A 25,992-nucleotide genomic window follows, 5' to 3' on the forward strand; every position below is an offset into this window, starting at 1 on the left:
AGCCGTAGCGTAGCTATCTTTGCAGTGCATCTCAATTTTCGTGCAATCAGACGGAATGTGGAATCTATCCCATCATTCAATGCCATATGCACAAGCTCCCAGTCTTCTATCTCTACTGTGCCTTCACTGTCAGGACCAACTGAATGGTCCTCTTTATAGACAAGCACAACACCTCTCTCTCTACTTTTTTTACTCAAGTAGGCTGTTGATTTTATATCTTGTAAGTCTCACAGTAAAGCTGGCTGCTGGGAAAGTCAGCATAAAATGGTAGAAACCTCTAAAAGCCTCTCACTCTAGTCGTCCATCATAGTCAGTCAGTTCCCCCCAGTCATAGCGTTTTTGAGAGCTCATTCATTAGAAATGCTTGTCATTGCTCTTATCTGTGTTTGATGTATGATAAGGCAACCTCAGGTAGAAGTGATTACATTGTCCCTCTGAAAAATTCAATCTATCGGGATGCAACAGGCCAGCTGTGAACAGGTAACGTTCAGGTAGAGATACTGTGAACGATTGAAGTCTTAACCTCGGAGGCATAATGCATAGACACATACAAACTTTTTCTTTTTACAAACCTTAGTCACTTTTTCTTTTTGTACATATATCCCATGATCTTACTCAGTTAAATTAGAAAATTCTGTCATAAAATTACTCACCTTACATTACGACCTTCGTTCGTCTTCGGAACACAAATTAAGATATTTTTAATGAAATCTGAGCGCTTTATGGCCCTGGTCATAAGGGTGAGTAATTAATGACAGAATTTTCATTTTTAGGTGAACCTTTCTTAAAAAGATCTCTGATGGGAACAAAGCATAGCTCTCATTAATTATGTATAATGCATTCTCAGTCTTATTCTCATTTGTGATCTTTATGCCAATATGTCCACCTTACTGTTATGATGAGGACTGTCCTATCTGCTTTGATTTTGAACAGATGCTCATTTCATAGATATAGATTCTCTCTTCTGACCTCCATTTAAAGATCGTGTTGCCACAGACTTTTAATTTCTCTGGAGCTTCGCCCAGCTCAGCAGTGTTTTTTTCCCTTCTGGAGAGTCATTTGAATATGTTGTAATGTATTTTCTTGCCAATAAGTCTGATTTGTAAAATCTAGCACTTTTTGGAGAGTTGTGGAAACTATGCTCAGTACAGCAAAGTACAGCAATAACAGTAAAAGTTTAAAATATTTTTACTATTTAAAATAACTGTTTTCTATTTGGATATATTATAAAATGTAATTTATTCCTATGATCAAAGCTAAATTTTCAGCATCATTACTCCTGTCAAACATTTACTATTATTATTATTATTATTGTTGTTGTTGTTGTTGTAATTATCAATATTTAAAACAGTTGAGTACATTTTTTTTTTTTTTTCAGAATTCGTTGAGGAATAGAAAAATCTAAAGATCAGCATTTATCTAAAATATTACTGAGCTGTTTTCAACATAATAATAATAATATAACAGCAAATCTGAATATTAGAATGATTTCTGAAGGATCATGTGACTGGTGTAATGATGCTAAAAATTCAGCTGCTTTGAAATCACAGGAATAAATTACATTTTAAAATATATTCAAATGGAAAACAGATATTTTAAATAGTAAAAATATTTCAAAATTGTACCATTTTTGCTGTACTTTGGGTCAAATAAATGCAGGCTTGTTGAGCAGGAGAGATAACTTCAAAAAAGCATTCTGTTCAAAAACTTTTGACTGGTAGTGTATGTTCTTTCCAGATCCAGTGCAACAACTTTAAGTAATAATGTCTAGAATTTTGTATTTGCAGTAGGACAATCAATTTGGCCAAGACAGAATGGTTGGATGTCATGTTTTTAAAAATATTTTTAAATTAACCATAATTAAGCTTTTATGTCATTTATGACATGAAACAATAATTTCAGTGTAAATAATTTTATTCTAAATCAGTGTGTTAATAGTTTACTATAGTATAGTTTATAAATAGGTTCTTTAAACTGTTAAGCTAACAGTTTTTTTTTTGCAGATTTTTATATTTCAGCCGTATTTGCATACAATGTGTTTTATATATTACGTATAGTCTTTGTTTTTGCATATTGTTTGAAGATCCACATTAAACAAGGTCTGAATAATCCAGGTGATAATCTGCAGAATAATCAATTGTCAAAATAATTGTTTGTTGCAGCCCTAAATTGCATTTTTATATTGTTTATTTTTTAGTTCCAGTCTTTTATATATATATAAAAAAAAATCCAGAGCTCACTCAAGAGGCTTAAAGACTGTAAACAAATTAGAGGAAGGGAAAAAAGAACAGCATTGCTCTGATATACTGTGGCCCAGCTTGCAACCTAATTTCAACTAATTACCATCAGTCACCCGGCACAATGAGTTCTCATAGCAGAGGATTTGCAAAAAACACGCTTTTCCCTTCAGTTTTCCATTTTAAAGCAGCAAGTGTTTATCTCCCTGATATGCCTTGTTTTTACTTCACTCTTGACTGTCATAAACATCTTTTTATGTCTGTGACCTCATTTAAAATCCATACAGACTGCTCTTGTTTGATTAAAGATGTATTCTTCGTGAAGTTAATTCATTACTGCATTGATATAATTGCTTGGATTTTCATCTAATTCTTTGTATCCTCTTATAGCGACTTTACAGCTGTCTATGCTTTATTGTATACCCCTCACGTCCATGCCGAGAAGCCCTAGGGTCTATCAGCATCTATATCTGAGACCATCATTGGCTTTCCTCCCTGACAAACCCCCACTCACATTGCTGATCTCAAAGGCTTACATTGTTCCTGACATTTGCTGCAGTGCTCCACATTTGAATTTCCTCCCAAGCATGTGTTGACTTTTTGAGAGGGGGTGAGTAAGAGATATCGGAGAAACATCAAACGAATGCGTCTGTATGGACAATAGCATGAATTATGAGTGCATTCGTCCTCAGGGCCAAAACAACCCGCAAATTATGTTTAGCATGATTTGCAATTGTACGCATCCCACGGGGGGTTTCTTATGGCTACGGCGGCACTCTCTGTAGCCTGGGATGTCCATAACGAGGGTTGCAAAGGACCTCCCGCAACTCTCTTAGAGCTTAGTTTTTTGTTGTTCAGACTGTGGTTTTCTAAGACATCTAGGGCCCTGTGTTTTTCGCAATGATCGTGGAAAAAAAATCGTGGAATTCAGTCACGAAAATAGAATTTACTGTATAACTTTGGAATGTCACGCAATTTGCCACGTTTTGGACAAATAAATCAAAAGTAGGCCAATACACTTAAATCAAAACACGATATAGACTAGTGTCTGTAAATATTATGCTGCAAAAAAGGACATACTATTTAATTTACGACACAAATACTGAAGTGCACGTGATGCGGTGTATTCAGCCTCTGCCGCCTCAGTATACACATAGACAATCTCTACAACTGCTCTGAGAGTGACTTCATGAACATTTTACAGTTTCATTTGAGAAAAAAACTATCGTCATATCATACAGAAACTTCAAGAAGTTCACCTCTAGAACAAAAAATTACATATAATGTGCTCACCCCGTCATCCAAGATATTCATGTCTTTCTTTCTTCAGTCGTAAAGAAATTATGTTTTTTGAGGAAGACATTTCAGGATTTTTCTTCATGTAGTGGACTTTAATGGTACCCCTAGTTTGAACTTCTAAAATGCAGTTTAAATGTGGCTTATTTTCTTTAAAAAAAAAAAATGTATATACTTTTTAATGTTAAACGCTCACCTTGTCTTGCTCTCCTTGAACTCTTTTTTTTTTTTTTCCCCTGGTTCAGGACAGTTAGAGCATGTCGAAAACTCCCATCTCATTTCTCCCTCAACTTCAAAATCGTCCTACATTGCTGTTTTACCTTTTTTGTTAAGGGTGTTTTTACATGTCCACTTTGTAAAGACTGGGTTGGTACTTCTGTAGCGATGTAGGGTGATTTTGAAATGATTTTTAAAGTTGAGGGAGAAAATACGATGGGAGTTTTTCGACATACCCTAACTGTCTTATCCCAGAATACACAGAGTTCAGGGAGAGCAAGACAAGATGAGTGTTTGAGGTTAAAAAGTATTTAAATTGAAAATAATTAAATTAAAATAACCAATTGTTTAGCTAGATAAGACCCTTCTTCCTCGGCTGGGATTGTTTACAACAGCGTTTGGGATTGTTTGCCAACAAGCCACATTTAAACTGCATTTTGGAAGTTCAGACTTGGGGCACCATATAAGTCCATTGTATGGAGAAAAATTCTGAAATATTTTCCTCAAAATACATAATTTTTTGCGACCAAAGAAAGAAAGACATGAGCATCTTTGATGACAAGGGGTGACATTATATGTGCATTTTTGTTCTGGAAGTGAACTTCTCCTTTAAAGGTCTTCACAGCAACCTGTCAAAATAAGTTTGGTTTAACTTGAAGAAATTGTGACAGAAATGTATTACTTATTGTAATGATATTACTACTATTATTCAAATATTATTTTTTAAGGAATATTTACCAGAAAATGTATTTTTTGGGGGAAATAAAATTAATACAATATTTAAAAAAAAATTAATTAGATATACTTTTAATTATTAAAATTAGATGAAACCATTCAAATGGAATTCAAATAATTCATGGAAAAAACTGAGTTTGGTAAAAAAAATAAATAAAGCGTATTTCAAAAGGGCCTTAAAAATTCACATTTGGTTAAACATTTCATAATTTCAATTAATTGGACATGCTTTTTGTTAGATGAATTAGACATGCATTAATATGTTTTAAATGTAATCATTAATCATTAAACCACTCTAGAAAAATAAAAACAATAAAAACCCGGGGGAAATTTAAAAATAAATAAATAAATAAATAAAACTGAATTCATAGGGCCCTAGGCATCTAGTTAAAAAATGTTTTCACTCTTAATCAGTTTGATTATACAAAAACTCCTTAAGGTGCATTTACGCAAGGCACTATACTGAAGAAAAATTTGAAATAAATAAATAAAACTGAATTCATAGGGCCCTAGGCATCTAGTTTTAATGTTTTCAATCAGTTCGATTATACAAAAACTCCTTACGGTGCATTCTCACAAGGCGTCGGCGTTAACACCTTAATACCTTGAATGGGTGACGTCATGTGTTGCCTAACTGAATTGTGGATCCCATGTGTCATGCCACTGGCATTGCTTGCAGCAGAAGTTGAAAGTTTTTTAACTTTTCAAGCACCAGCGCAGGTGTCAGCCAATCAGATCACCTTATGCAAATACCCTAGTGCAGATGCTAGCCAATCGCGTTCATGCAGCACCGCAAATGTAATGTGATTGGCTGTTGTCAATATGATGCTTCAGATAGGCCCTCTAAAATGACCCTAAAATGAATTTCTGTAGTGTGCATCTCTAGTCAGCCCTGGCACGATAAAAAGTGGCATATGCCTCCGTAGAGAGTCAGGAAATGCTACGACTGTACCGTCTTTGCAGCAGCGTCTAGACAGCAAAGAGAAATCAAATTAAAAACACAAATTCCCAACAGCGCGCCACATTTCCACTGATTTTGACAAAGTCGCGTGTGACGCGTCTCGACGGGCCCCCCGCCCCTCCCAAAAAGATAAAGGTCTTTCATTCAGTTGCGTCTGACAAAAGAAATCGCGACTTGCTATAGAAGCAGCCGAGGCATATTTTAAGACACAAAGAAAGCACTCTCTTTTTCAGTCACAAAGCACAGAGGAACATCCAACAAGAACACAAGAGCACTGGAAGCTTGGAGGATCAGTGCGCTTTCTTCAGCTGGAGAGTACTGTGAAGCGTTTGATCTGAATATGTAACCGGAGCACTGTTGGAGAGCATGTATTCGGAGTTCCAACCACAGAACGTGTGTGTGTGTGGGGGGGGGATAAACTGTACATGGGCGAGTGGAGGAGTTTGACTGTGCATGTTTTGTCTGCTCTGAGATTCTCTCTCGTCTCTGCTCTTTATATTTTGATTTCATATTTCGGCTCCCCTCAGGTGAGTGAGATGAAGTGTTAATGGAGACGATGTGGAACCCTGGTGATGTCCCATCAGTCCACAGGCCGGCTCACGCAGGAGAGCATCAGTCCTACTAATCAGCAGCGAGAGCGACGCACATGGAAAGCTGCCATCCTTACCTCCTCAATACTAGGGTCATTTCATCCCCAGCAGGGCTTCCTCATATGGAACCTCATTTCTCCTCTGGATTTCTCATCTGTACCTGACTGGGCCCAGATACTCCACGCCCACTCTCTCCGCTGAGCTTTAAAGTCCTGCTGTATAACCCAAAAATTTTACACTTGATTTGTAACCGTGTCTCCTTCTGTAGACATGAGCAAAAATCGACTTTTGATATTATGGTAATTCGGTAGCAGGAGTTCTGCTTTTTTGTCTTCAAGAGTGCACACTTGCCGCTTTTCCACCGTCAGGGTGCCGGTATTGGTGTGGATTTGAAAGTTTGTGTATGCAATGTGGTAAAATGGATACAAAACAAGATGGCTCACAACAGTCAACAGGGTTCATTTACTGTATATACTGTATCTGTCTTTCTGTCCCTTCATCTGTCTGGTTTCTCTCTTCTGTGTCTTCTAAGGCCTTTGAACTTTTAAAGTTTTAAACTTTCAAACTCAGTATTCAATGTTTGTCTTTTCGATCTGTATTACTCTAGTTACACATTTTCATCTTATTTTTAATTCTATAAATTTCTTTCGTTTTATTTTCTTTTAGATTAAAATTCAAATTGCAGTTCTGCATCTTTTTTGTTACCTCTATTAAAATTCAGGAACTCAGGAACACAATCCAAATCCAACACAAACCCAAATCAAAGCTACTGTGCAGTATTTACTAGAGCTGGTAAAAAATATTGATTCTCATTTTTACGAAACGATATTGATTCCTAAATCCGAAGAATCCCAAGATTTTTTTTTTCGATTTTTTTCCTTTTTTTTTTCCTCTGCAGACTGCCTGATGTTGTTGTTGAGAATTTTGATGTATTGCTCCTTTTTCATGGAGCCGTTTACCGTGATTAGGTTCCCTGGTCCACCGGCTGAAAAACACCCCCAAAAATTAGTTTCCCGCCACCATGTTTGACAGTGGGGATGGTGTTCTTAGGGTTGAAGGCTTCTCCTTTTTTTACACCAAATGAAGGCTACATCATTGTGGCCAAACAATTAAGTTTTTGTTTCATCTGACCATAAAACAGAAGACCAGAAGTCTTCTTCTTTGTCCAGATGAGCATTTGCAAAGGCCAGGTTTGTGTGCCTTAACTGGAGAAGTGGTGTCCTGCTTGGTCTGCGTCCATGGAACCCAGCGGTGTGCAGTGTCCGTTGGACTGTCTGCCTTGAGATGTTGCCACCAGCAGAGCCCAGATTCATCAGGATGGCCTTTGTGGTGATCCTTGGATTCTTTTTGACCTCTCTCACTATCCTCCTGGCCAGCACAGGTGTCACTTTTGGCTTCCGACCACGTCCTCTGAGATTTTTCACAGTGCTGAATGTCTTGTATTTTTTAATAATACTTTGCACTGTAGCCACTGAAACTTCAAAACATTTAGATATGGTCTTATAGCCCTTTGTGAGCAGCCACAATGCGCAGCCGCAGGTCCTCAGTGAGCTCCTTTGTTTTAGCCATGTCCACAAACCAACAGCAGAGAGCTTGGCTGTATCCGAAATCGCCCCCTATACCCTACATTATCCTACATTATCGCACTATTCCCTACATTAGTCCACTCATACAGTTCACTTGAAGGAGTGAATGAAAACGAGTGAGTGAATTCGGACACTAAGTGCACCGGAAGGATTGCCACTTTTGCATGGTTTGCTTGCTGTGTAATAATCATTTGAAACAGGCAGTTCCAGTAGTAAGATTGAAGGATTTATCTTGAACTCTGTCATGGAAATTATGTATAAACCCTAGTTAAACAATGTAATAATCAATTTACAACTAACTTGTACCTGTGTTGTACGCTGTATTACGTTGTGGACGAGCGTGTTGTAAAATGAATGGATGGATGATTCAGCTGCGGGCGCCATCTTCTGGTGAGACGCGGGAATTTCATCGGCGCTCGACTCTCACAGTGCATTATGGGTTATCTCTAGACATTGGCTGTGTCCAAATTCAGGGTCTACATCCTTCGGAGGACTCATTTGAAGGATGTTACGTCACAGCGCTGCGACAAAGGCTGTCCAAATTCGTAGGATCCTTCAAATGCGGCCCACAAATACGTCCTCCTTTTCCCCGAATTGGAAGGATGGGTCTGGTGGATCCTTTCCTGTCCTACCTATCCCATAATTCCTTTCGGCAGAATTCCTTCCAGAATTTTCAAATAATAGCGGACAAAGCGAACGGTAATGATGTAAGTTTAAAAAAAACTGGCGTTTCAAAAAATATTTTGTTACAGCGGTTGTCTAGTTAGGCCTTTGGTTTTAGCGTTAAGCTTATTTTTTTACATTTGTATGTCACTTTCGTAAACTAGCTTCTTTCTTACTGCCTGTGTGAATATCCCCTTACACACAGCTAATTTCTTGTTAGTGATTGAAGCTGTTTTTAACGCTTTTAGCAGTTCTTTTGTTTTGTCAAAGACTATAGAATACCCAAGACATGTCACTCGTATGCAACGCTCATTATGGCCGCGAAGCCCCGCCTTCTTAATGAAAGAGCCAATCGTTGATTAGTAAAGTCAGCGCGTCACTGCAGCTGCCGTTAGAAGTCCCGGTTGCTATAGAAACGATCGGTGCTCTAAGACGTGCGCTCAGTACTGCGCATGCGCACTGGCTCATTTAGCAGGAAAAATAAGCGTTTTTTAACGCTATTGGAGCTCAACGAACCATATTTATGAGGCAGTTCTTGTTGGATTTCGTTGGAGATTTAAAATATGAAATTTAATCGTAAGCTTGGTGAACAGTTTTGGAGAATTTGATGTTTCCCCATTCAAACAGATAGGAGCTGCACTTGAATGCCCAAGAGGCGTTTCAAAGATGGCCGCCGAGTGACATGACTTGCCGTAAAGGGACTTTGGTTTTGTGCAGTACAGATAACCTTACTTCTTGCTTAGCACTGTCACGGTTGCTAGGCGACCGAATATGAGCAACGGGTAAGGGAGGGAACTGAAAGAAGGGTAGGCTGTCCAAATTCACAGACACCTACTTCCAGGTTTTGCGGTCTTCGGAGGACCCCTCCTCCTTAAACCGGGTAGGAAGGATCCTAAGGAGGATGCAGACCCTGAATTTGGACACAGCCATTGAGTGTATATCGGTTGTACACTCGTTTTTGCAATGCATTGTGGGATTGAATGAGTGCACTCGAGAACGTCCACTATGGTTTTCGAACGCCACTTAAAATGGCTGTCCCCTCAAAAAGTGCCCTATTTGAGGGTGTAGGGGGCGATTTCGGATACAGCCCTTCTGTTTTTCACCTTTTGAGTTGATTAAAACAGCTGATCCCAATGAATCAGGGTAATTAGGATGCTTTAGAACAGCTTGGACTATTTAGAATGGTATAGAACTTTGGATTTTCCCATAGACTGTGACAGTTTGCAAAGGGTATGAATAAGTTTGGACATGCCACTTTTTGTTCAAATGTTAATAAAAGCTGAGAAATATTTTTTTCCACGATGATTCCTCTTGTACATCGTCTCATTATCTTTTAGGAGAAGCCTGTGTCATTTCCGGTCAAAAATAAAAACTTGCTGGTTGAATAAAAGTAATTTTAAGTCAGAATTTGCCAGGGGTATGAATAATTTTGGGCTTGACTGTATATCCAAAATAATCGATATTGAATCGGAATCAGATCTTGTGAAATTTGTGTCAGCCCTAGTAGTTAAACATACACTTTAAACGTGTTGAGGCATACAGTGTGTTTTAAAGTGACCAACATCCTGACTTTATGTACAGAATGTACATAAAAGTGTTGCACAGTGTCTCCATCCACTTTGTTTTTCCCTTCCCCAACATAAAGGCACTAAATTAAAATATGCTTTTAAGCACATTTGCGTTATGACATAACTTTCAAGGCAGCGGAAACTCGGGCCAGTTCCAGCTGCATCTCCAGCACGAGAACCAGGACCATGTCTTTGCCTGCCTGATACCCTGGTTGTTGGCCTAAATGGTAGTAGGTGCAGGAGATGTCTGCTCAAGTCTCTGCAGAGACACAGAAATGGATTGATTACCCAGTGAGCCTGCGTTTTGCCCGCTTTCTGTCGTACGTGGTTTGTGTTCCAAGCTCGACAATACGAACAATACTGGCAGCGATTCAATGGATTCATTTGTACCAGAGCAGGTTCTACGTTCGGCAGCCTTGTTCGTTTTGTTGTCCCGAATGTGTCTTCACTTGTCAGAAAATGCCGGTTTCTCTGACTCACATTCCATTTAGAGGCTTTTCTGGAAAAGCTTATGAAGTGCAGAGACAACTAAAGCAGCAAAAGTGTTTGAATAGAGCAGAAGAGTCAATAGACGTCTGAATAGACTGCGACTCTCTCTCATTACGCTGGCTGATTAAACAATGAGAAAATTTTCACGATGAATCAGGCTTATTGTAAAGAGCCTCCAGTGCCTTCTCTCTTTTCCTTTCTCGCTCTCCGAGCAGTCTTTTAAAGTGGGATAAATTGTGGAGTAATATAAACAGAGGATTGGTCTCTCCTGGAGCAGACGATGATTGAATACGAGGGCCCCTGCGTCGGGAAGTGGGTTAAGTCAAGGAGTTATTAAGAAGACGGCTGGAAATGACAGCGATGCCAAATGGAGCCAGTGGCTTGGGACGGGTTTGAAGCCAGGATGAGTTTTCAGGATAAGAGCTGGATTTAAATAAATTGACTTTCCCCTTCCCGTGACTAAAACGGATTGTTGTTGAGAGTTTTGGGGCCAAAGTGAGCGGTAAACATTTATTAGAAATCCATAGCCTTGGAACAAACAACACGGCTCCTCTCGTTTTCCTCTGCATGCTCCACAAAGCCCCGTCGTCGTGACTTTCAATCCCAGTTACGTAAGCCATTTACCACCTGTAAAGCTCGCTGAGGAAATTGCCTCCTCAACCAATTGGTCAACAAGCTTTTTAAGGATGTCACACGGACATCTCTTTTAATTCCGTTTAAGAAGCCGCTGTGCCCGGGATGAGTGCAGATGTGGAAAGTCACAGCGACGCCCTATTAACTAAGTGAGCGAGTCACAAGATGCACACTACGTAGTCATCAATCTCTTCTCTCTGTAAGCACATTCTAATTTACAGCCGCAAGCTGTGCCTTTACAGCCTAGTTTCGCCTTCATGGCTTTGTGCTGAAAACGTGTCAGGATTTTAAGCATGGCATGAATCAAGCTGTGGCATTCTCCTTTAGATATTTTAGTGCTTTATATCCTAATGTCGGGTGCACAGAGAGGTGATTGGTTTTCGGTGGGTGTGTGTGCAGTGCTTTTCTGTTGTGTTGGCTAGATGCGTGTGAGCAAAAGAGAAAGAGACTGCTCATCTGACAGGCCGTGAGTGGTGTTTGGCATGCGCGCTCTCTCTGGGTGTGTGGGACTACTGGAACAACAGCTTAGTTTTCAGTGCACTCCTGTCGGATTGTTAAGAATAGACTGTCCCTGCTAGCGCTGCTCTCTTTCTTCCCTGGCGACTGGTGTTTGCAGACCACCTGTGCTGTAGAGAAGAGGGACAAATAGAGAAATTCAGATGGAAATATAGCTGTTGCATGCTGTGTTTTGAGTGTATTCTGTGCAACCACTCTCGACAGAAAGGATTAGGTCTGGTCAGGCCAGTAGTTTAGATTTCTACTTGTACAGCATGCCTGCTTGTGTATAAAACAATGCCAATATTACAAAATATAACAATAAAAAGTGTATAAATCACTTGTTTTTCCAAAGAAACACTTACCAAAAGTGACACCAGCATGTAAAATTACAACAGGAGTCCACATCTCTCGCCTCCCATGAGCCCATTGAGTTTTAACAGACCCCCTAAAACGTGCCGCGAGTTTGGTGGGGGGTAATTGAGAATGAATAGGGGAAAGTCATGTGAATGCGATATGACTTCTTGTTCAGCCTCTTGTGTTCATGTGCATTCTGCGTTTGCGAATCAGTCTCAATGAACAGTATAATTACTTTAATGGGAAGACTAATTTAACAAAAGTAAAGAGGTGCATAGAGGTATCTATGAAATAAGTGTTTAATTTTTTTAGTAAGTACATATCTTTTCACGCAAAATGCGATAATTCAAAAAACATGTTTTTTGCTTATTTTATTGTCATAAAACTAGCAAGCTAAGTAGTAGTACTAACAGTGTCGTGGAAACATGGCTCAAGACGTGAAAAGAGGAACAGATTAACCGAATAAATTGAGTGAGTCACTTCGATCATTCATTTCAAGCGATTCACTAGCAAAAAAACGAAATTTCGAAATTGTTTGTAATGATTTTAAAAAGCATGTGTAGTGATTAGCTTTCCTAAACTCTGAATCAGTTAAACCATTGTTTTGCAAAATGATTCATTGTTTCAATTCGATCCAGTCGGATCGTGAATCATTTGATTCAGATCAGGACTTCAAATCGCATATTGTGAGTTATTTGATTCAGATTGGTACTTCGGAGCACATATCACAAATAATTTGATTCAATTCATGACTTCAAATCATGAATCTTTTGATTTAGGTTGGGACTTCAGAGGGTTCGCAAATAATTTGATTTAGATCGGGACTTTGGAGCGGGTTCGCAATTTTTTTTTTTTTTTTTTTTTGAGCAAACTGATTCAGATCCTGACCTGAAATAATGGTTCAGGCAGGACAATTATAAAAACAAAACAAAAAAATACATATAAATACAAATCAAAATTCTTCAAAACACTTAGATATAACCACTTAATGTCAAAATAAGTCTTAAAATGGTATGAAAAATTGATCTGTGGGATTGTTTTATGAGTTACCAGCTTGGTGAAATTGAAATTAAATATCTGTCTGTGACCAATGTTTACCGAGCTTTAAATATGAAAAATAATAAAAAATAAAAAATAGTTAAAAGTTAACTATTAAAAAGAATAGTTGGACATACTTTCACAAATAAAATATATTAAATTGTTACTGACTTTAGTTATTATTTTGGAATAAATGTAAAATGCTTAAAAACACTAAATGAATGAGATTACTTGGCTTTAATAAATAGAATATTGATCGCATTGTTAATGATATATATATATAGTCAAACCAAAAATTATTCAGACACCAGATTAGGGGTGTGCGATATGACGATTTTTGATCGTGGACGATTAAAATGTCTCCACGATCTGCTTTTGAATAAATATCGTAGTATCGTGCTACAGTGTGCCTCCGTCTTAATATACTGTACATTCACTCACGGGACACTGCACTTATTCATTCATATTCGCGATCACAAAAGTACATTATTTGAATGTGCTTCAAAGTCTTGCCGGTAAAATAACGCCATTTGGTCCGCGCGCTGTTCTGGCATGCGCTTCATGAGCGCGTAAACCTGAAGCACGTGCGCTAAAAGCCTGTCAAACAGCACCTGATTACTAAACTGAGCTATCTTTGGCGTTTAATTTGCTTATACTGTCAAAACCACGCAAGGATTACATATAAACACAGTCGGTTGTCTAAAGTGAAAGTAAACAGTTAAGAGAAAAACGGATGCGCGTCTGTATAGATGCGTGCAGCTCTGCGACAGAGCTAAACATGCTGTCGATTGTCATTAAAGGGACAGAACACCCAAAAATGTTGTCACTCACATGTCCTAAAGCTCTATTAATTTTTTTTTCTTGTGCTTAACACAAAAGAAGATATTTTGAAGAATGTGGGTAACAGTAGCTGGTCCCTACTGACTTAAAATAAATAAATAAAATATATGGAAGTAACTGGGGACCCAGCAACTGTTTGGTTACCCACATTATTCAAAATAAGTTTTATGTTCAGCATGTTTTATGCTTAAAAAAATGCGAGAGTGAGTAAATGATGACAGAATTGTCATTTTTGGGTGATGATACACTAATAAAACAAAACACAAAGGAAAATCACTCACTGCTCTTGACTGAAGAACTTCAATACAGTTGCTTTAAATGTTGCTTCTATGTATAATTTATGTATATAATGTATATAGTGTTTTATTTTTATATTTGTTAATTAAATTTCTTGAATGCTACTGATAAATACATGGACTGTACCTGAAAATTAAAGCACTGTTTGTTTTATGTGTATTTGTAACATGTAGCTTATCTTTGTTCTTATTTTTTAAAAACAAAGAAAATAATGACAAAGATTTTTTGTCTTCGCCCACTTTGGCTTAAATATCTGCCATTCTTTTTATTTTATATTTTGTTACTTTGTAAGGTTTTGGTTTTAAAATAGAAAAATTTATTTGGCTGTACTACTCAGACAACTTGTAAAAAAGTAAAACCAACATGACAAAGAATCGTGATAAAATCGTGAATCGTGATATTTCTTGAAAAAATCGTGATATGATATTTTTACCATATCGCCCACCCCTACACCAGATATCATTTTTTAATGTTTTTGTACTAGTGGGTGCAGGACACTATATTTCATTTATGCAAGTGAGGATAGCAAAATAAAGTCAACTGTGACATATTATACCCCAAAATTCTTCATAGTGGACTACCAGTAAAACTCATATAAATTTGGGACCAAAAATTATTCAGACACTTTGACCTGACTATGTTTTGTGTAAGTGTTTTTTTCTTTAATTGCTAATGTGACCTTTTTACACCACAGACTGTGTAAAATTAAGTATTGCTGGGTAATTGGTCAAAAAAGTATTGATAGTTGTGTAAATATTGTCATACTAACAGTTTTTTGTTTGGTTGATTGTAATCCATTACTTACCTTTCTATCAAAGTTATCTGACATTATCAAGATTTTACTCTGAGTTCTTGTCATATTTTATTAACATTTTCTAAACTATAGCAAATAAACTGTGATAATGTGAAAAATGTTAAAGGTGTCTGAATGAATTTTGGTTTGACTGTATGTATAACTTAACAGGGCTTGACATTAAGGTTTGACATGTGCTTGCCCTTCGGACAAGTAAATCAGACATTTACTTGTTCGAGTAAAAAATGTACTTGTCCGAGGCAAAAAAAGAGCCTTTTTTTGCCGTAAATTAATCTATTCTGAAGCAATAGTCTCATCGCTGCTCTATAAGGTCTTGCTTTAATCAGAATATTTGTGATATTTGCCTTTAATTGATTTCTAGGACACTTTTTAACTTTATTTTCCTAACCTTATTAAATGCATCATCATTTACATTAAATTCTGAAATTTTATCAATACATTCAATTTGAATAACAAGACTCTGTATGGTTACCATTCATATTAAATCAGCATCAACAAACTCCATCTTTCCACTGCATAGGAAAAACCCAGCATCGAAAATGCTATTTAAATGTATTTACTTAGACTGTTTAATGAAGATAAGAGGTTCCAAAAATGCATTTACACAGTAAAATTGCAAATACATAAATAATGTTATAAGATTAATGTACTTTTTTTAACATATAAATCTAAAATGTTGAAAAAATGCCATACTTTTAAATATGAAACTGAACCACCAATAGGTGGCAGTAAGTCACTGTCTTAATGAGTGAGTCACGGATTCAACCAGTTCGTTCTCTGACAAACCCGATTCATTAAATTAAATGCTAAATCATTCAGTATTGAAACAGCACTGTGTGTTTCTCAGATTCGCGACTGTTCTGCTGTGTCTTATAAATATTTCGTTAACAAATACGGTCAGTGATGTGTCTAAAATGTAAGTCAGTTAATATTAACTACTAGTTTATTGAACTACTGTTGTATAAAATCATTGTCACGTTTGCAATCGTAATGGTGCTTACCTATATAATATGTTATACAATATTTATCTTTTTTTGTATCGCAGTAGGCTATGTTTGTTTCTTTGTGTATGCTGTTGCGGCTATTAGTTTTAAATTTTCCATGATTCAGATAGGCTGCACGAGCTTCATACCTGATACTGTCCGTTTTCAGTCACTGTTTACACTGTAAGTAATACAATCAGAATCATTCTCACCAAAGTTTCGGTGCTACGCTAGTTATTGTTTGTTATTGATGTTTTAATCAGGTTACTTGTCCGGTCGGAAAAGTAAAATTCTCCTTCACTTGCCCTTTAACAAAATCCACTTGTCCCGGACAAGCGGACAAGCGTTAATGTCGAGCCCTGCTTAATAATTTCAAGAAATTTTGAAAGTATAAAATAATAATCATGTCAATGTGCATACATTTGCAAGGCATAAAAATGGGGTTGGCCTATTCATTATGGCCCATCTTTATTGTTGAGCCCTGGTATGTACATATACAGATAAAATAGGTTTTCATCTTCCTGTCTGTACAGGTCGTGGCTTGCAATATTACACACTCAATAACTCAAACACTCCAGCTTCGCTAATCGTCTGTATTGTCTAAAAAAACATTGCTTTGGTACATATGAGCTATACGTGCTTAAGCAGCTTGAGGGATTATGTGTGTATGCATGGGGACGAGATGTGTAGATTCTTGTCGTACGCTGCCAGAATTAACCCGCATCTTGTTTGTAGGCTCGACAGGTAGCTGTGGAGCTGGAAGCCAGCCGCCCCTGACAGCGGCATCAATATCACGTCTGGGGGCCACAGGCGGGGAAGAAATTTCTGCTGCACATTTCACAACTCCCATTGATACTTTCAGCAGTTGCCATGACAGCAATGTGCAGTGGTTTTAATGGAAGTGATTTTGTTAATATAAAATTGAGCCGTGGCCGTAACATCTCTCCCACGGTGCAGCAGGTCTCCATTTATCACAGGTGAAAATGCAGCGCTTCAGGATCCCAGCTCCACCCCTCTTTGTGCACTCTTATTAGGACAAAAGAAGAGAAAATGAAATGAAACAGTCGTAGGATCCATGATGTGTCCCAATTAAGACACAATCAGAGCACATCTCAGCAGTGCAGTGGCTCTTTCCCAACCCACCGGCATGAAAGAGCAGAAGGTTTTCTTTTCTACAGTGGCATGCATCTTTGATTGCTTGTTGAGCTACTGTGCCATATGCATATCCAAAGATCTGTCACTTGATTTATTTGAAGTAGAACCTGATTATGTCTAAGTTTTCTCCTTTTTGGATGTTGAAACAATGTGTTAGAGAAGATGACAATTATCTACTGATACTTTAAAGGGATACTTCACCCACAAATTAAAATTCTGTCATTTATTACTCACCCTCATGTTGTTTCAAACCTGTTAGAATTTTGGAACACAAATTAAGATATTTTTGGTGAAATCCGAGAGCTTTCTGAAGGACATTAGTAAAATAGTCCATGTGACATCAGTGGTTCAACCATAATTTTAAAAAGCTACAAACTGTAAAACAAAACAAAAAAACAGTTGAGGTCAAAAGTTTACATCCCCTTTCAGAATCTGCAAAATGTAAATTATTTTACCAAAATAAGAGGGGTCATACAAATGCATGTTATTGTTTATTTAGTACTGACATGAATGAGATATATTTTACATAAAAGATGTTTACATATAGTCTACAAGAGAAAATAATAGTTGAATTTATAAAAAATGAACCAGTTTAAAAGTTTACATACACTTGATTCTTAATACTGTGTTCTTACCTGAATGATCCACAGCTGTGTTTTTTTTGTTTACTGATAGTTGTTCATGAGTCCCTTGTTTGTCCAGAATAGTTAAACTGCCTGCTGTTGTTCAGAAAAAATTCTTCAGGTCCCGCAAATCCTTTGGTTTTCCAGCATTTTTGTGTATTTGAATTATTTCCAACAATTATATTTATATATTTATATTTATAAATTTCCTTTGTGAACTATATATGTAAACATCTTTTATGTAAAATATCGTATTCATGTCAGTACTAAATAAACAATAACATGCATTTTGTATGATCCCTCTTATTTTGGTAAAATAATTAACATTTTGCAGATTCTGAAAGGGGGGTGTAAACTTTTGACCTAAACTATATATAATGTCAAATTGTGTGTTAATGTAATTAATTAATCATGATTAATCATGAGACTAATCATGATTATTGTATTCTGTTGTAGATTTAAAAGCCAAATCTGTACTAAAAGCTATGAAATGATACTCATTGTAAAAAGCGGTGTACAAATGCAATGAATTAAACTGAAAATTTCAGTGTCTTTTCATGCTTATACAGATGACTTATGTTGGGGTCGTTTGCATCAAAGTTTGAAAACTCCTGTCGTAGCACTTTTCATATTGTTCTGTGTCTTAGAATAAAAACTGTGCTGGTGTAGAGAAAAGTTAGGCCAATAGAGCATCTTTTCCTTCAGGTTTATGCAGCGTCAGTACCGGAGCAAAGTGTGCGTTTTCTTGACAGTGACAGAGTAGCGCTCGCGGTCTGCCATGCTTCTCCTCCCCATCTTCTCTTGTTCCAAAATTAAATAAATAAAGAGAGGAAAAAAAAGAACATCTGAACACCAATCAGAAGAATACACCTGTTCCTGTGGGCCATGCTGATGATGTCATCACCCGCCTCTTTCCATCTCCCGGGAAGGCTGCAGTGTCCTCCACAGGGAATCCTGGCACGGAGGTGTGAGACAAACGAATCGTCTAGGCAATATTTATCTCACTTATGGCCGTCCAACACATTGCTGCCGAGCAAATCTTGCCCACTCGCTCACAATTCCATGCTGATTTCTGTCCCAACACAAATCCTGTGTGACTAAGAAGACTGGCTCGTCGTGCCCGCTACGCTCAGGTTCCATCTCGCCCCTCTGTGGTGCGTTATCAGAAGCGGCACAGATCACACACGGTGAGTGTTTCGTAGGAGTTGTGGCCTGGGCGGATGACTTGGCAGATTCTCAGCTGAGTTGATTAGCTGAGCGTTCACAGATACAGCTGCCACACTGCGTGGTAATAAGAACAACATCCCCGAGCCATGCGCCATTATTCTGATTACGACGGTATTCGAGCTACGACAATGTGGTAATTAGAGGATCTGCATGCTTCGATGAGTCTTCATCGCCGCTCAGCCCCCAAGATATTCCTCATATCTGGCTGAAGGCTAATAAGCACCCAAGCAGTTAAGAGCCTGAGGAGGAAGACACCTGTGCACATGGAACGGCAGACCCGTTTAGAGACCAACAAGCCCTTCTTTAGAGTAGTTGGCTACCTTTTGAGAGAAAACCCTGTTGAAACAACCAGCGTTGGAAGCTTAAAGGCATAGTTCACCCAAAAATGAAAATACCCCATGATTTACTCACCCTCAAACCATCCCAAGTGTATATGACTTTCTTCTTCCAGATAAATATTGAAGAAATGTCCTGGCTCCTCCAAACTTCATAATGGCAGTGAATGGCTGTTGAATTTAAAGTCCAATAAAGTGGTTCCATCCGTCATAAAAAGTACTCCATGCAGCTCCAGGGGTTAGTAAAGGCCTTCTGAAGCGAATCGATGCATTTGTGTATGAAAAATATCCATATTTAAAATTTTAGAAACTTTATAGACTGTGGGGATGAAGACAACTCCCATGATTCCACATTCCAAAGCCGTCATCAAATTATGCCTTTGTTTTTTGTTTGTTTTGAATATGCAACCTCTAGCAGCGAAAACATACATATGTGCCTTTAAAACTGCAAACTCAGTGTGAACTAACAAGTGTTTTCCATGACTAAGATGGGATCAGTCACTCAGTATGTAGTTTTATTGATGTAAATATGAATTAGATTATAAACTTGTAATTTCGTTTGGAGTGCTGTGTGCTTCTGCGCTTCTGAATGGCTGTGATATTTTAGCGATTTTGCCACATCTGGTGTTGGCAGCCAAACTGCTTGTCGTTGGATTCTTGTCGCGTTGCGTGTGGTTAGGACACAGTCTTACCCAACTGATTCAGAATTAAATTGAAATGAGAATTGAATCAAAATCAGATTATATCAGAAAGTCTATATCATTACACAGCTGTAGAATTGGTACATTCATTCAAACAACAAACTCCACCGAAAGGGCTTTGCAACACGGACCTGCTTTGATTGACACTGCTACGTTAACTACAACTAGCAGCGCATGAAAGAAGGGACAGCTAAAATATCACTCATGTGTCTCTTCTCGCTGAGATAAAGACCATGAAGACTATACGGTCCCTCCATGTCCAGCACTGTGCCCTCTCATATGACAACCTGTCAGTCTGTTTGATGCAAAGCCTTAGTTCTAATATCACATCACTCAATCAAACATGGCAATGCAGAAATCGGTCCGCTTTGCTACATAAATTAGATTGTCAGTCCACGCAATCCTCTTCACACGTGATTATGCTCAACCTTGTCACACTTTAATTGCAACCTCCTGATTGCGGGCTAGCAAGAGAGATATGTTGCCTTATTCGTTTAATCAGTGAAAGTAGCACAGGTGTTCAAAAGCTATGTGAAGTTTGAGGCAGTCGTTCTCACTCTTTGCCATCTTTCTTTCTGGCTCAGGAGAGGGGCATGCTTGATGTCTCAACGGTCCTCCTCCATGGGGAGGACTTCATTAGAATCTAATTAGATGCGTGCTACACTTCCATTTGAACGGGAGTCACCGGCATGGAAAAGGGAAGTGTGATTTTCCAGTTGCTGGATGCTTAATGTTGTTTTAATTCTCCTCCCTGTTGCTACCAAATTTCCCTCACATCTGCTGTGTTTGCACACGATCAGTCTGCTGTTGAGAGTAATAGAGAAATCACCCCAGTGAGAGAGAAGCAGGAAAATTCCAGCTCCCTCTATATCTCTACCCTTATGTTTGCTGTTTGCTCTTCCTCATCTGCAATTGGAGGAGCAGTTTTCCTGTGGCGGTTTTTATCCGCATTAATCTCGGTCTTGGTAAAAACATCCGCTTAATGAGTTTTACGTGATTGCAATCTGATTCTGCGCTCGGAGACTTGCGTGATACACTGTAGACTATAAACAGCTGAACCAGGGATGGCCAAAAAGCAGGAAATAAGGAGCTCTCTCCTGCAGAATAACTGTTTTAATTTCATCTCTGAAACAGGAAGTGAGCACTGAGAGGAAGAAATGGTCAGCCCGTTGCTCTGTAATGTCCTCCTCTGCTCCTCGGACACGATTCAATTTGCTCACACCGTCTTTATCTGCTCGTTATGTCACGAATGACTCATTCGCCAATGTGAAATGTGCGCTTACATTGAGAGAGAAGAGGAGCGCTTTGCTCTCTGAAGCTGTAAGTGTGTGATAGATCTGGACAATTGCAAGTCACTTGGTTGCAGCATCAAACCAAGACACAGACTGATGAGACAGTCATTGGACACTGGCACTTAAAGACAAATGTGTGCGAGGCTATAACCATGGTACTTGTTTTTTTGTGCGTCATTGTCTTTGCTTTTACTGTGAGTATCAGTCACTTTTTGGTAACCGTTCCAGCTGGAAAAGCTTATTTAATTTTTAAGCTGGAACTTCCTGAAATTCATGGCTTTGGTATAAGACCTTTAGTTATAGTCAAGGCTTCTCTTACTGCCACATGACTTCCCCCTCAGGACTGATAAAAGACTCAGTCAGCTGAAAATGAGCCGCTCTCCACATATCCACCACCTGTCCAGGGAACGACAACCACCAGGAAGTGAAATAAGGCCGACATAGACTCACTCAAGTCAATCAGACATCACTTACTTGGAAGGTTAGAGTGAACATCAGTCAATTTCACATCTGAGAGCTGAGATACATTAACCGCCTTTACAGTTATTAAACTTTGTTGGCCCATATAGACTATAGTGTTCATTTCGTTAACTAAAACTGTGGCAAAAAATGTTAATTGATGACCTTTTTTCCCATGACTAAAATGAGACAATGACAAGATGACAATAAGGTCAATTAATGATAACTGTGACAATGTAGAATGTAGATAAAAAATGTAGAGTGTTTTTACAATGCATGTTCAAGTGGCCATGTTGGCGGCTCTGAACGTAAACAGTGCCACTGAATTGAATGGAACTCGCAAATTTTGCTGTTTTTTCACAGCTGAAAATGGTCAATTATTGTCGTGTTTTGGGCTGTACTAATCGGTCGGACTGGGAAAAACATTTGGAGTTCTATAGACTGCCGAAAGTTTTAACAAATCAAGGAGAAGAGTGCAAAAACTTTCTGAGGAACAAAAGGCGTTTGTGGTTGGCCAAACTGAATCAGGATTTCCAGGGCAAGAATCTTGACAACATTTGTGTTTGTTCTTATAATTTCTGGTCAGGTAGGTAAAATATTAGGCTAATAATTTAATTAATACTGCTCGTACATATCTTTACCACCTATTAACTTCAGTTTGTCTTTTTTTAAGCCCTTTCCTGCTTACTAAGACTTTCTCTATGTGATTTAGCAGCTTCCACACATTTTTTCTATGGTTTAGATGGCATAAATTAGCAAAACAACGTATTCTACATTAACCATGCAATCCATGCTATTGTTTACATATAATATGGCCACATGTCTGGGTAACTGACCAAACTGTGACGTAAGTTCAAATCCTCTATTATTGCGGATTGCTGTACATGCCTCTACTATGCAAGCTTTCATGTGTGCGGTTGCCAGATATCAAGAGTTTAAATCCTTAAATCAGAGGAGCTTTGTGAAAACAATACGTCTTCCACTGGGTGTTTTGCTTAATGACACTGACAAACAAGTACGCTGGAGTTTAGTGATCTCCACGTGAGATGTTTGGCTTAAATGAAAGTGTCATTTAGCCAGTTTGTGTACTGTCATGAGATCTTGACTATATTGTTTGCAATTGTGATTGCTGAATAAATGCACTTGCTTAATGACTGTTGTTTCAACAAAGAAACATTTTTGCAATTTGGAATTATTGTTTATTATACCAGTTTTTCAGATTGCATATTAATTTAAAAAATATAGTCTATAATAAATCAGTACCATATATGAGGTACAATCCACATTCTATTGATTTGTGCTTATTGGTGAAAGTGAAATACCTAAAATGCAAAAATAAATTTCTCAAATGACAACAATCATTACAATTACAATTTTGAGCGAAAATACTTTCACTAAAGTACTAAACTGCTCAGACATTTAGCCATCTAAACAAGGTTGACTAAATATGATAACTAAAAAGTACATTTGTGACCCTGGACCACAAAACCAGTCATAAGTAGCACAGGTATATTTGTCCAAACATACATTGGGTCAAAATGATCTTTTATGCCAAAAATCATTAGGATATTAAGTAAAGATCATGTTTCATGAAGATGTTTTGTTTAGATGATGTATAATTCTCTGTTTAAAAAAATTTACCCTTATGACTTGTTTTGTGATCCAAGGTCACATTTGACACAGGACTAAGACTAAATTAAAAAAGACAAAATGAACACTACTTGACTACACCTGCTAAACCAGAAGACGTTCATGCAACTCATTTGTTATCACTTTTATGGATTATCAGATTGCATCAACAGCATTAGTCCATTTCAAACGGAATACTATTGCGGGCCGTGTTAGTGATGAAGTGCCTGGGATATAGATCAAAGAAAGGATGTCATGTCAAATTTGAGTGAGAGCGCTGAAGCATTGCATATTACTTAGGCCCCGATCACACCGAACGCGTCTTTTAGTTCTAAAAACGCGAGGCGCACAGCACTGCCTTTTTTGGTGACTTTTAATAAAAGAGCAGTGTGCTGCATTTTTTTATGTTGCTAAGCAATGACCAAAACAGCTGTCCTGTCAGTCAAACCAAAGGATTATAGCACGAGCGCTCTAAAATCTTAGTTTTTTGCTGTTAAGTAAACTGTCATACTGGCAGAAACCCTAAAAAATACAGCTCCGGGTTACCCACGACAGACACCAAAGGTTTCTCCTCCATTTCTTGCAGTCTCCGGACTTTTTAAGCAACGGTAAACTTTCGTTACCACAACAGAAGGCCCGCCTCTCCATTCATTCGATTGGACAATGGAAAAGAACGCGAATGACGTTGGGCGTTTTTCCGCTCAGAGTTGATTTTTTTTCAACTTCAGGCGCTCAGAGCGCTCCTGCAAAAACACGAGGCGCAGCAGGCGGCGAAAACGCGAGGCGCCCGGGGCGCATAAGCAGCGCGCAGAACGCTCACTGCCAACAGAAAACCATTCAAAAGAGGCGCCTCCAACTGCAAAAACGCGTTCGGTGTGATCAGGGCCTTACTCTCCTCCTATTCAGTTTAAGTTTATATCAGACACTGACAGATATTCAATAGCTTTTCAGACTTCTGGCTTAATTTTACAGAGCACTTTGCCCTCACTCCTTCTTTTATGAATCCCTTCAGAAATTCAGCTTTAGACTGAATGCTTTTCAAATGTACAAACTAATCAGATCCTACATGTTTTCTTTATCTACAGGATGCTGTTAAATGTCTTGTATTGATTTGACTTAAAAAGTTGTAGGGTAAGATGGTGGAAGATATAGAGAAGAGTAAGATGACCATAGTCTAAATATTAAATGATTCGTTAATTTAACCAGAATAAAAATGTCCTGCTAATTTATTCACCCCCATGTTATCCAAGATGTTCATGTCTTTCTTTCTTCAGTCGAAAATAAATTAAGGTTTTTGAGGAAAACATTCCAGGATTTTTTTCTATATAGTGGTCTTCAATGGGAGACAACGGGTTGAAGATCTAAATTGCAGTTTTGCTCCTTTCACTCAATCTTTAATCTTTTGAACACCATTATTTCATTTATTCTATCTAAAATTATATCTGTGAATTAACTTAATGCTGAATATTGCATGATTAATTATATGTTACATATATAATACTAAAAAAATATTGTCACCACTGGTAAGTTGTTGTAGGTGTTTTAATTATTTAATTTAATTATTATAATTCATCAAGTTATTAATGAATAATTATTTTGCATTAGATGCACGTTTAAAACTCAAACAACTCCATAATTTATTGTAATCTACACTCTTAAAAATAAAGGTGCTTCATGATGCCATAGAATGGTTCCATAAACAGCCATTAACATCTCAAGAACCTTTCTGTTTCACAAAAGGTTTTCTTTGTGCGAAAGAAGGTTCTTCAGATTATAAAAAGGTAAGAAAGAGGTGGTTCTTTAAATGACCTTTGACTGCATCGCTTGAAGAACCCTTTAAAGTGTATAGTCCAATTGAGTGGCATCATGTAATCTGAATTTATGCTACCATTGCATACTTTTAATGAGAAATATAGACTTTTACCTAACTTCTTTTTTCTTTAATAACATAATGTATCATACATTATCATCTTGTACATGCTAAACACATAAGATAGTTTGGATACTGTTCTTAATAGAGGCATCTTCCTCCATCTTACTCTGCTATTGTTATTTGTTTATACGTGAACATTAACAAATTTATTTGTTGTTCATTTATTCAATTTTACAGGCTTGCAGATCAGGATTCTGATGGTCATATCAGCTTCAAGGACTTTGAAAATGTTATCAACTATGGTTTGGCAAACATCTGCAGCTCCACAGGAGCCACAAGATAAGAGTCTGGAAACGGTTTCTGTGAAGAATACACACACCTAGATCTCCCATAAAACAACATGTATTCACAACCCAGTGAGTTTTTTTCCCCTCCTTTTGGCTTTTAATTTAAAGCTTTGACAGTCCAGTGTTCACATTGACTCTCCAATAGATAATTGTTAGCAATTTGGAGAACACCATTTGGCCTTGTCTGTTGAAAAGACAGAGTAACCTCCAAATGGTTGACACTTGGGTTTGATGATGAGTTTTGATGTTGCATCGATTCATTTGGACTGAGGCTGCACCATGTAATAGAGAAGCACACATTTCTATTGTGTGCTAGCCTTACAAACTACATTAAATTTAACCCAGCCTCTCAGGGTGTACTTCACTAGGTGCGGGAACAATATTCCCGTCCCAGCCTTCTGATATTTTGTACTCTGTGCCTCTTAAAATGAATCCTGTGAGTTCTGTCACCCCATTTTATGGGAAGTGAGGGGTCGGATCTTTACAATTCTCCTTCCCCGTTCAATTTCCATCTGCAAAACAGGCAGGTTGCCATAAAATTGAATATTAACTA

The 25,992-nt window shown here is 37.9% G+C and overlaps 1 protein-coding gene across 1 annotated transcript in view; it reads left to right on the forward strand.

Annotated features, from left to right (window-relative positions):
- Nucleotides 1-25,504, forward strand: part of efcab11 (EF-hand calcium binding domain 11) — a 79,156-nt gene extending 53,652 nt beyond the window's left edge. The window contains exon 6 of the mRNA XM_073827624.1: nt 25,330-25,504. Within this exon, the coding sequence (XP_073683725.1) occupies nt 25,330-25,435 (106 nt within the window). The 3' untranslated portion in view covers nt 25,436-25,504. The remainder of the gene's footprint in view (nt 1-25,329) is intronic.
- The last annotated feature ends 488 nt before the right edge of the window (nt 25,505-25,992 follow it).

The sequence above is a fragment of the Garra rufa genome, chromosome 21, assembly GCF_049309525.1.
Source record: "Garra rufa chromosome 21, GarRuf1.0, whole genome shotgun sequence".
In the NCBI taxonomy this organism is placed as follows: Eukaryota; Metazoa; Chordata; class Actinopteri; order Cypriniformes; family Cyprinidae; genus Garra; species Garra rufa.